The sequence below is a fragment of the Akebia trifoliata genome, chromosome 16 (genome assembly GCF_017979445.1).
Source record: "Akebia trifoliata isolate Shusen 1 chromosome 16, ASM1797944v1, whole genome shotgun sequence".
Lineage (NCBI taxonomy): Eukaryota > Viridiplantae > Streptophyta > Magnoliopsida > Ranunculales > Lardizabalaceae > Akebia > Akebia trifoliata.
The window spans coordinates 2337111-2349084 of NC_141390.1; the positions used below are offsets into that span (position 1 = coordinate 2337111).

The following is an 11974-nucleotide window of genomic DNA, read 5'->3' on the forward strand; positions in this document are numbered from 1 at the left end:
TCCCCACCAATAATTAGTTTGTTAAGGTTGAATTTGAGTCCAACTGGCCTTGCTAAATTAGTAAGGATTTCACCCCCATTAAGGGTTTTGGGGCTTAACTTGTAACAAGATAGAGTTAGATTATACATATAATAGTGTATATCATAAAGCACCACATAATAACTTCTTAAAGAAGAAAAGATAAAAGTAGAGAATGGACAGCAAGTAAGAGCTTACTGTTGAACTGCTTTAGTTAAATCTACACAAAGTGCATATAGAAAAGTAAAAGTAGACTACCAAGAGATGGCTGGTAGTCTTGTATACTTAACCAATGCTCGTCCAAATTTGGCTTACAATAAGCATTGTGAGTCAATTCACGTACCAATCAATGAAGATATATTCTATAAATACTGATTAAACTGTTAGTTATTTGGGTGTTTATATGGACCCAACTCAGTAACTCATATATCAGGATTCCTCTAAGACTTAAGAGTCCTACTCCTAGTGAGATTGAGTCCCCTTGTATTAGAAGACTGTAATAATTTTATCTATCTATCACCATAAATAGATAATAATAAATACGTAAAATACAACAATAAAAAAAAAAAAAAACATAATAAATAAATCAGATATTCTCTTTATTTATTTATTTATTTTTAAGTTCAGTAGTTTTCTGGATTTTTATCAAAGATCGTAAGGTTTAAGGCATGAAAAGAACCGTGACTACTCTACTAATGTCAAAGCAACGCTAATTTGGATTTGCTAATCTCTGATGATCAACTCAATGTGACACAACTTTAGGTTTAGATCTCCACTACATTTAACAGGTACACTCCCTAAATTCCGAATACAAATTATCTAGTTACTATAATGTGGATTAAGCTAGAGATCCGTCTACTTGTTGTTTAACATTTAGATATTAAAATTTTCAAAAAAATTTCACCAAAACGCTTAGTTCAAAAATATTCAAAAATTTCAAAGGAAGCTTGGGGTTGAAGGAGTTGACAAAAGCTAAAGAATGAAAGGGAGTGTTAAGAGTTCATTGCTTACTAGGATTATAATTTAAACTTAGATTTGTTATGATTGATTTATTTCAAAGTATCGTTTTGTTGCAATATTCCTACGCATGTCAATTGTCGTATGATCCCATGCATTTTAAGAAAATCATAAAACTCACGTGATATAAATTCAACACCATGATCGCATAGTAAATTCTTGATCTTTCTATTAAATTGATTCTCAACAAGCACCTTGAACTCTTTAAAATATTTAAATACCTCAAATTTCTAACAAAACAAATAAATCCAGCTACAACGGGAATATTCATCTATGCAAGAACCATAGTACCTTAAGTGCATATGTGATTCAGTAAGACTTGGTACTCAATATATCACCATGGATGACTTCAAGTGGGTAAGATGTCGGGAAACCTTTGCAAATATACATGCTTCACACATTAGGTCATTTCCACTAGTAAATTTTTGGGAACTCTAACAAATCAGAAATCACACCTCGAGATGGTACAAACGTTATCCAAGTGGTGGGCCCAAATGAGTATAGAACGTGGCATATTGAGAATTCACTCTTATAAAGAAATTTCGGGTCAATGGGTTGGTCTCATTTCGGGTTGTTGGATCAATGACTTTTTAATATTTCTCTTCATTCCTTTCGTAATTACCAATTTACCCCGACATAGTGCAACGCCTTTTTCATAAATATGAAATTACCAGTTTACCCCTATATTGTATTATTGTCTTTGTTTCCCTTTATAAATACGAATACGAAATTGCAAATTTACCCTTATGCTTCAATTTCGGCGCCAAATATATACGTGCACAGCCCAACTGAACCATTTCTTCAACTCTCTCTCTCTCTCTCTAAAATGGCGATCATCGATGAGGGTTTCAGAGACGAAAACCCTAGAACCTGTGTGGTTTTGGGAGGTCGAACCTTTATTGGAAGATCACTTGTTTCGAAGCTCTTGAAATCAGAGAATTGGATCGTTCGGATCGCAGATTTTGCTCCTTCTCTGAAACTCGATTTCAATGAGAAGAATTCGATTCTCTCCGAAGCGATTTCATCTGGTCGGGCTTCGTATTTCCAAGTTGATGTTAGAGAGAAATCTCAACTTAGCAGAGGTGAATAATCTCTGTTCTGATTCACTGATTATTGATTCTGATTTTTAAGAATCTGATCTCATTGTTCTCTATTGGTGCTTTTGTGTTGTTTGATTTGATCCTTAGAAATTCACGATCATCATCATCATCCATTTCTTCTATTAATTCGAATGTCGTCATGTCTTTCTCGCTACTTCAATCCATATTTGTTTAGATTTCCTTCAATCTTAAGAACCTACAACGTGCACGTTCAATCTTGGAGGTGATATGGAAAATTTTGATTGTGTGAGAAAAAAAACCAATTACGATTAAGTGAACTTTTGTCTGGTTTGGTCAGTTTGTATTTAGTAATTTGCTCTATTAGAACTTCTTTTACATGTTTTTGAGAATAATTCGTTTAAGTTTTTCTATTAAGACATTTAGATCAATATAAAGTAACCGTAAATGAAATTCTTATGTTTTTCTTCCTTTTTTTTTTTGTTTGGTAAGTGGTCAGAAATTGGTAGGTGAAAGCTAGTTTTGAACCCTGGTCATGGTATCAAACTAAGAGAAATTAAACTTTTAGCAAGCTGGCACCTTCGAAATATCAATCGAATTTGTTTAAATGGCAAGAAGAAAAAAATTTATCATGGAACATTCTCAAATATGTCCAAAAATGTTGGGGAAGGCTATATATATAAACCACATGCTCAAGGCTCTTGGGAATCCATGTTCATACCTTAGGTGCAATGGCGTGGGAATTGTGTGCACACCTAGAGTGCAGTATGCACCTTGCATAATTCGCATTTGAAAAGAGGAAAAGGAGAGGCCTATATCGTGTTCATTGCATTAGAGAGGTTGACTATTGGGTCTTAGGGAAGGAAGGAAAGATTTCCTTGACCAGTAAAAGATGATTTATTAAGAGGCAAAAAACAGTCCAAGGGTACAAAGTAGGGAGGGGATCATATTGTGCAATAAACAAATAAAAGGATACTAGTGAAGGAAGGTGATGTTTAGGGTGGGTAACATGGAATTTTTACAAATTAATTGAAAAATGCCACGTTGGACATTACAATATTGTAAAAGTAGGGTAACATGAGTGAAAAAAAAAATCTCTTGCAAAATAATGATGATTGACAGGATTTGGAATCAGCTGAATTTCCATTCTTGGGAGAGACAAGTCTGCCTTAGATAACTTAGATTTTTAGTAAGAATTTGAAGACAAATAAAATATTTAAAAATTGGAATACTGGATAACTACTATGATGCTTGTATTACTAACAAAGGAAATCCTAATAGAATTGAAAAGATACATGAAAGAAATTATGTTCTCTTGATCTATAAAAATCATTAGATAGAGTACCTACTGAAAAAATCTGGGGGTTTTGAGGAAGAAAGCAGACACAAGATTATATCAACATCATTAGACACTTATGAGTCATGGTTTTAAATATTGATATAAATTGGCCAGTGTTGATAAGATTGAATACCCATTTATATTGGTTCATAACTATTGGTCATACACACTAAAATGATTCGAATAATAAAAGACAAAAAAAGTAAATCAGTCAATTGATATGTATCAATAGTTCAATATATGAAATGAGAAAATATCAAAACTAGGATGCCAACATGTTAGAGACAAAAGAATTTCAAGGTAAAGTGGTTTTACATCAAGGGTCAACCTTATGTCAATTCTTTTTCTGCATTGGTTTATATGCACTATTTGTTCATATCGATGAGGTGGCTCTCTTAGTCATTTGTAATTTGCAAATGACACAATATGGGTTGATGAGATTAGGGAAGGGATGAATGCAAAACTAGAACCATGCTGAGTTGATTTATTGTTAGTAGATGAGTGCAACTTTGGCAAGGTCATGGACAGAGAAGTGGCATTAGTTGAGATAATCTTCTCATATACATTGGAATGTATAAGATATATTAAATGGCATAAAAATGACGGTTGAGGTGACCAGCATAGTACAAAGCTAGATAAGATTAGTCCATCGAGAAACTGAAGGTTTGAAATAATCAGACCATTTACCTCTACCCTAAAACCCGCATGGTCTCCATTAGCCACCGCTGCCTTTCCCATTAGCCTCTCTAGCACTTTAACCAGTATGTTAAATAGGACAAGTGACAATGAATGGTCTGATTTTAAAATTTAGTTGCAATTGTCTGATTTTAAGTTTGCCATGCCAAAATTGGACTGGGAATTTGTGATTTTCTTTGCTGATTGTTTGCATGATCTCCTTCACTTGCAGCCATTGAAGGTTCCTCTGTTGTATTTCACATGGATGCAACTGATTCATCTTTAAGTGATTTCTATCTTCAGTATATGATCACTGTTCAAGGTAAATCTCCATTCATTTCACAAGGATAATCTTTTAAGGAATTTTTCTACTAAAACTCATTGTAGGACATAAATTACTGAAGACTGTATACTCCTCAGGTACCAAAAATGTAATTAATGTATGCCGAGAGTGCAAAGTCGAAAGGCTTTTATATAACAGTTCTGCGGATGTAGTTTTTGATGGTATACATGACATACACAATGGAGATGAGTCCTTGCCATACCCTTGGAGAGTAAGTTTCTTTTTGAAAAGGTTTTTTTTTTTCATGCTTCCAATATTCAAGTTTGGTTTGAATTTTCTTGAAGCATGGGTCAGTTATAACTTTTATTTGTGTGCACTGGTGCAGTTTGAGGACATGTTTAGTGATTTAAAGGCTCAGGCAGAAGCATTGGTCTTGTTTGCGAACACTGATGATGGGCTCTTAACATGTGCATTGCGTCCCAGTAATGCTTTTGGACCCGGCGATACGCATCTTGTACCATTTCTCCTGAGTGCCGCAAAACCTGGCTGGTCTAAGGTTGAGAATTGCGTTATGCCTCACTTCACCTTTTATTAGTTTTACCAAAGTTTTCATTAACTAAGGATATTATAGGAAACTCAATTTGCAAACAGATTTTTCAGATGGGGTTTGACCTTTTAAGAAATCAATATTATTTGTCAATTCAATAGATTTTTGGCAAGATGATATGTTCCATAACATTGTTTTTGAGAGTTGGTTGAAGCTAAGTCGCAGAGCAAGGGGACAATGGGATGGAGAAAAGAGTTATTTGTTTTCTTGTTGGAAAGCAAGCACGACACGTTGTACTCTTTTCTGCTGTAAATCAGCAAATCTCACTTTTTCTGGGATTTTTATTGAAAATTTGTTTTTGTTTCAGTTCATCGTAGGCAATGGAGAAAATATGTGTGACTTCACATTCGTCGATAACGTTGCTCATGCCCATGTCTGTGCAGAGAAAGCTCTACGATCTGGGATAACTTCTGCAGCTGGAAAGGTATTTATATACCTTTTAAACATTCTTAAATATTACATTATATTGCTTGTCATTATTGACCAGATTCATGTGTAAGAGTTTCAGGCATTTTTTATCACCAATCTTGAGCCAATAAAATTTTGGGAGTATGTGTCTCTCATGTTGGAAGGCCTGGGTTATCAAAGGTGAACTACACATCCTAATCTTGTCTTGCTCAAAAAACTGCAGTCCAAAGATTATAAATAGTTATTAGGTCTTTGAGCATAGCGTACACATGACTCATGGTTCCTTGGAAGCTTAGAAGTTAGGAAGAGCTAAGTATGGTGTGACTTCCCAGAAAATAGAAGAAAGAAAAAAAAAAGAGCTGAGCATGATTTCACATTCATATTCCACATATATATATCTTTATATCATGTTCTCCCCAGTCTTATTTTCATTTGGTATGCTTCTCTAGTTTATTGGATATTAAAGAAATTGTGCACCCATTCTTCTTCTTTTTTTGTTTTTTGTTTTTTGCTTTTTTGCTATTCCTGATGCTTTCTAAAAATTGTACTTGACATTGTGCTGAATCCTATTTTTATTACAGCCCAACAATCCAACTTCCTTCTAGTCTGGTTTGGTTCATCCTTGTACTTGTCAAGTGGGTGCATGAGAAATTGGGCAACAAAAGAAATGCCGGTTCAATTCTAGCTCCTGCTACTGTTCATTTCGTCTCACGCACTCGGACTTTCAATTGTTCTAAAGCCGAAAAACATATTGCGTACTCACCAATTGTCTCCCTTGAGGTAAACATCTGACTATTTTAGGTTTTCTTTTCTTTTTTTCCCTGTTTAGTTTTGCATACATCTCACCTCCTCCATTCTGTTCTCCAATGGTCCACAACTCTACTTTAGGTGTAGACATTATATGATTCTTCTCCACAATTCTATTGGATTGTTTATTTATCTATTTACTTTTTTGTAGTTTTGAAAGTTTACGTGAATGTCTAAGGTTAATCTTGCTTATTCAACTTTTGAAGGCTTGATGATTTCTTGAAAAGACTAGTCTCTGATAATTTGCCTTGAGCCTAACAACCACGACTCTTTCAGTCCTACTCTCATAAATGTTTACTAGCTTATCTTTTTTCTTATGAACCACAATATACAAGGAATGCTCACATCAGGGTGGAAGGGAGAAGTCGCTGTCCTCATTATCTCTACCATGCCATTGCATGTGTTCGTCTTTAGGGTTGTAGGGACTCACTGTCGGATGGGTCCCCACAAACACAACGTCGTGTGTGGGGGGGTTGCATGTTGGGAAATTTTCATGGGATCGAGATGTGCAACCATAGGGACTAGTCTCAACCCAAAAGGATGTGGGGAAACCTTGCAATGTCAAAAAACTATTTTTTGACTTTCTTGTCAAATGTTAACTCGTATGAACATAACAGTCAGATTTATTGACTTTCTTGTCCCGGACTGATCACTGTATCTTCTCTGATAGTTAAGAAGAATACAATATATTGGATCATTAGGAATCATCCAACCCATGCTATTTTTGGTCCGTTGGCAGGGAGTACTGCTCCTTATTCTCTCTTATCTCTATAGGCTTTCCTCTAAAAAAACTGTGCTTAATCATTATTTAGTAGCATCGATCATGGAAGAAAGGAAGCATAAAACTTAATATTTTGCTCATGTACACTGATTGCTTAATTTACAGGAAGGTGTCACATTAACTGTCGAATCATTCTCTCATTTAGCAAAAGATTCACCTTACTCAAGATACCGATACTTTAACGAACCTTCATCAGTGGATAAAATGTTAGGCAGCGGGAGAGGTGGGATTCTATTTGCATTTGATTTTTAAAATGAATTTGAATCCTAACATTTTAAAATAAAGTGGCTGTGGGTCTACAAGAGGCCTACTGATGTTCATAACTGTGTCTAATATTATACGAGAGATTCTATTGCCACACCAACTTTTACTATTGCCACCCCAAGATGTATGCTAATTTGGGGTGGTGTTAGCAAAAGTTGTTGTGGCAATAGAATCTCTCTATCATATTCATAATTGGCTGCTTTTGGGTACGGGTGTGTAATTTAGTACATTGGTGCAACTGAAGTCAGTCCAGTGTTCTGTGTCATATCTGAAGCACTTGGATAAGAATTCAAAGCAGCCTACCACATTTTTTGAAGAAACCAATCCTTTTCTGTTTTTCTACGGACTGATGTTGAATAATCTTAATGCAGTTGCAGACATACTATTGTGGAGGGATGAGAAGGAAACATTTACATGTTTTATTGCTCTGGTTCTGTTATTTTACTGGTTTTTCCTTTCTGGAAGAACTTTTATCTCCTCCACAGCCAAGCTTCTACTACTGATCTCAGTTGTCCTTTTCGGTCACGGCATCCTACCATCTTCATTGTAGGTATCAGCACTATCAACCATTTCTTTTATTAACATTTTATAATCTGTGAATTATTTAATAAATGAATATTTTTCTTTGCCTGTATTTTACGAAGAAATTATTTTTTGTAGTAAATCTTGAAAGTCGCAAATATTTTCATACAAGTTAACATGCAAATAGGAGTAATCAGGTAATTTAATGGTCCTGCCTAGGATATGAGGTTAAAAGTTGGTCTGGTTATTGCTGCAACAGGTTTGGTTTCACTATTAAAAAAATATCCCCATCCCATTTTGAAGTATCGGAAACAGTGATCAAGGCTGCATTGTTATCTCTAACGTCTACATGGAACCAATGCGTGCGAATTCTAAGGTCATTTACTCAAGTAGAAGATTGGAATATTTTCTTCAAGGTAAAGAATGTGCCTAAACTAGGATATAAAATAGACCGGGTTCGGCTGGATCTGAGTATATTCATATCTAGATCCAAATTATTTATCCGGATCCGTATCCGTATCCCAATCCAACTTGGATCCTATTAACTAAAACCATATCCGAACCATTTTACTTTCACTAAATCCAGATCTGAACTGCCCAAATTACTTGATTCAAGTCGGTCTGGTCAAGTAACTTTGAAACGTTCAATTTTTTTTGCTATATTTCTTTTCTAAGTGCTATACTATTCTATTTTACTATTATAATTCTTTTATTTTATAAGAATTCATGTTATATTGAAGGAGTAGGAAAAAGATATTTTGACAACTATAAAAATATAATTTGTCAAAATATAATTTTCAGAGCAATATATCATTCGGATCTAGGTGGATTGGATTTTGGATAAAAAAAACTGACGACCCATTTTTTATTTGGGTCTACTCCAAGGGTCCAAACCCACTAAATTCGGATCCAGGTCGGATTTCGGATAAAAATCTGACCCATTTTATGCCCTAGCCTAAACCTGTGCACTCATGGTGCGTGACACTGTGTGTCTTATGTTTCTGATGATTTTCTTAACCAATACAGGTTGTGGTTTCTCTATATTTTTTTAAGCTACTCTCGTCTTCCTTCTCTTCAGTGATTGGTGTAGGTAAGGGACATATTTTGAGTTTTGTTAATTTCATAACGCTATTCAATCCCTTTGACCTACGTATTGTACATTTAGGCCTGGTCGCTGCATTCACCTTCTTCTTTATATATGAGCAATATGAAGACGAAGTTGTTAGACTGACAAAGGCTTCTTCTATTGGCATAAAGAAATCAAAGAAATTATTGATGAAGAATTTGCCCATATCTATTGCATCATTCCTTCAAAATTATCTAATATTGGAACAAGACGAGGGACTGCCTGGCGTGGTAAAGGATCCAAACGGTAGTTCTAGAAACTTATGACTTAAACAGCTTCCTCAAGCAAGCCATCCTTGGATCAAGCTATAGAGACGAGGTGTGTTGCTCATTTCCGTTTGTAAGTTAGTACGAAAATATTTTTCCTTTTAATCTTCATTACAGCACAGTATATAATAATGAAGTTCATTTCAGCATACACCTTACTTCCTGGCCATCCTTGGACACATTAAATCGCTGGGTTATCCCCAAAATTTGCCAGAAAGAGATCGGATGGTTCAGAAAAAATGGTTAGGGTCATCCACTCAGTCTGGCTTGTTGGGCAGTGCTAGTGATTTTGCGAAGCTTGAGATCTCACATAAAACAAACAGAGCATATATAACCACACCAACTTTTTTATAACCCACCAATTGGTGACTTAAGTATGGTGTTTGGATTTCCTATAACCGCTCTATTTTTTAATGACTACACCCTCTTTTCTGTTTCTTGTTCTCCATAAAGGGACAGGTAATGAGAGAGTGATCAAGAAATCTAAGGTCGGCCGTTGTCAGATGGTCGGCTGCAGTCTCATTTGCTCCCTTCTTCCTCTATTTTTTCCCATTTGGGTCATAACACCCTTGGTGTGTTATAAGTAATTTCATTTATAGTTTTGTAACGAAAAAGAAGGATTCCTGTGACATTATAAGCTTTCTTAAAAATTATTAAAAGGACCAATCAAGAAGAATTTGCATATCTATGGGGTCAACAACTGTAGATGGGTCCAACAAGGGATAACAGGGGTCTACGTATGGATATTGAAATGAAGTGTGCGTGAATCAAACTGTATTAAACTTGTTTAAGCTTTTATTGATATTAAAAGTTTTTGACAAAATAGGCATACTGGAGATCAAGAAGGAACTGAAACATCCCAAAAATCCAACCAATCAGATCTTCCCTAACCATTTGATGATAAGTTGAGCTATTTTTTAATCTTAATCAGAGTATTTGCCCATACCCCGGGCCCATTTAACTCTAGGGAAAACCTAATAAATAGCTTGAAAGATGTTCAATTGGTTATTATCATATTGCAAAGCTTCATGCCGTCTCATTAATGTCTCATTCTTGGGCCTAGACAGGAATGGAACAATGGGTAACATTGAATTTTTGTTTTTTGTTTTTTTTTTCAAATTTTCTTGGTTGAAAGATTCTTGGCTTTTTTCACGGCTGAAGTAATCCCTCAAGATGAGATTATAAACGCCAGGATTGTGATTATATGATTTTTGTTGAATTTTGTCTTGAATTTCTTTGCAGTGGAGACCCCATTGTGGGACAATTGTTCCAAAAATATATGCTGGACTAATGCATTATTTTTCCATCTTTTCAGGTCACGTTTTGATTTGGAGTTGTATCAGTTTTTGGCACATCTTGATCCTCTCGTAAGCAAATTTTACATCTCAGACTTGGGTTTGTTTTCATGCAGCAATGTACATAAAGGTCATAGTTCTTTTATTTTTGTAGTGTATATTTCTTATGTTTCAAACACAAAACTGTATGTTCATTACCACGATCCATTTCAAAGGCACCCATTCTCACATTGGCTTGAGAGAGAACATAATTTTGTCATTTTTTTACTAAGATATAACATCAGTTGGACTCTTTGGCTTGGATGGTGCATTTAGTAGCCTCCTTTGTTTGGGGGGGCTTCTGCACGTTGAGCTGAAGCTGAACAACCTGACATGCTTCGGAAGGGCTTATGTTTGCTGGGTTGAAGTGCGTCAGCTTGTTATTGTTACGACTATCTTATTTGGTTTATTGATGGTGAAAAGAATAAAGGACGATGTGTCTCATTTTACGATTTGACTAGGGCTTGACATTGTTTGTATTGGAATCAACGTGGCCTTTGCCTTGTGTTGACTTGATCTCTGCACTAAATGATCTGGACTTTGGTGGCTAGTGTTTAGGGAGTGTTGTTTGGGGTCTAAAGGCATTTCATATGCTGTGGACATTTTGTGTGAAAAACAGCTTTTGTAGACATTTTGGTCATTAACTTAAATATCCTACAAATATTTTGGGTTGTTTTGAGTTTTGATTACTAACCAAAAAAAAAGGGGATCTCATTATATTCCTAAATGAATGATAAAACACAACGGTGGATTCCATTCAATTAAAGTTTTATGTGGTATAAAAATTGAAACAAAGGAGTGAAGTCTTGCACAATTGCACTTGATTGTTTATGTTCTTATCCTCCCTTCAACTTTATTGTTTTTCCTATCTCCTCCCCCTGTTATACAATAATATCCCTTTAACTTTATTATATTTTTTCACTTACATCTTTAACCTCAAATAGAATGCATGTGTCGTAGGCATAGTCAAATTTTAGTCTATATAATAACACACAACAGTGGATCCCACTCAATTACAGTTTTGTGGGGGTACAATTGACATAAAGGAGTGAGATTCATCTAACCTTCATTTTATTGCATTTCCTCTTTTTCCCCTTTTAACCTTATTGTATTTTCTCTCATCTTTTTAATAATACTCTTCTAACTTCACCATATTTTCTCTTTTACCCTTTTAAACTCAAAGGGGATGTATGTGTCTTAGTCATGGCTAAATTCTAATAACATAATAAGTCTCATTCTGAACATAAAATCCTCAACAAAAAAAATAATAATAAGATCTCCTTAAATTCCTCAAAAATTTTGTTCTAGAGGTGGTCAGTCTTAATATTTCAAAAGCACATTACGCATGAAGTGCTCTCCCTTCAAAAGTCTTATTGCTCCACTCCAACCAGATATCCCAGCAAACAACAAAGAGATGTGAAGATCGTGGATTTATTTTGGAAGCTCTAACTTTAGTGGACCAACTTTAA

General features: G+C 35.1%; 1 protein-coding gene across 3 annotated transcripts; it reads left to right on the plus strand.

The window, feature by feature from the left end:
* The first annotated feature begins 1833 nt into the window (after nucleotides 1–1833).
* On the plus strand, nucleotides 1834–10698 carry LOC147382229 (3-beta hydroxysteroid dehydrogenase/isomerase family protein). 3 transcript variants are annotated; one of them, XM_086428436.1, is made up of 13 exons: nucleotides 1834–2117; nucleotides 4340–4429; nucleotides 4528–4661; nucleotides 4776–4946; nucleotides 5305–5421; nucleotides 5506–5585; nucleotides 5987–6185; nucleotides 7099–7216; nucleotides 7629–7803; nucleotides 8039–8195; nucleotides 8806–8869; nucleotides 8945–9223; nucleotides 10487–10698. In XM_086428436.1, the coding sequence occupies exons 1-12, from the start codon at nucleotides 1862–1864 to the stop codon at nucleotides 9169–9171; spliced, it is 1788 nt and encodes a 595-aa protein (XP_086284562.1). In that variant the 5' UTR covers nucleotides 1834–1861; the 3' UTR covers nucleotides 9172–9223; nucleotides 10487–10698. The 3 variants fall into 3 exon arrangements, with proteins under 3 accessions (XP_086284562.1, XP_086284563.1, XP_086284564.1); XM_086428437.1 differs by having other exon boundaries at nucleotides 7635–7803; XM_086428438.1 differs by lacking the exons at nucleotides 8806–8869; nucleotides 8945–9223; nucleotides 10487–10698 and having other exon boundaries at nucleotides 7629–7807; nucleotides 8039–8177.
* Nucleotides 10699–11974: the final 1276 nt, after the last annotated feature.

Bases quoted from the DNA above. Each gene is read 5' to 3' on its own strand.
- LOC147382229 (XM_086428436.1), top strand. From the start codon at position 1,862: ATGGCGATCATCGATGAGGGTTTCAGAGACGAAAACCCTAGAACCTGT. The intron at 4,430-4,527 runs GTAAATCTCCAT...TATACTCCTCAG, and splicing joins GTATATGATCACTGTTCAAG to GTACCAAAAATGTAATTAAT. The intron at 5,422-5,505 runs GTATTTATATAC...TAAGAGTTTCAG, and splicing joins TAACTTCTGCAGCTGGAAAG to GCATTTTTTATCACCAATCT.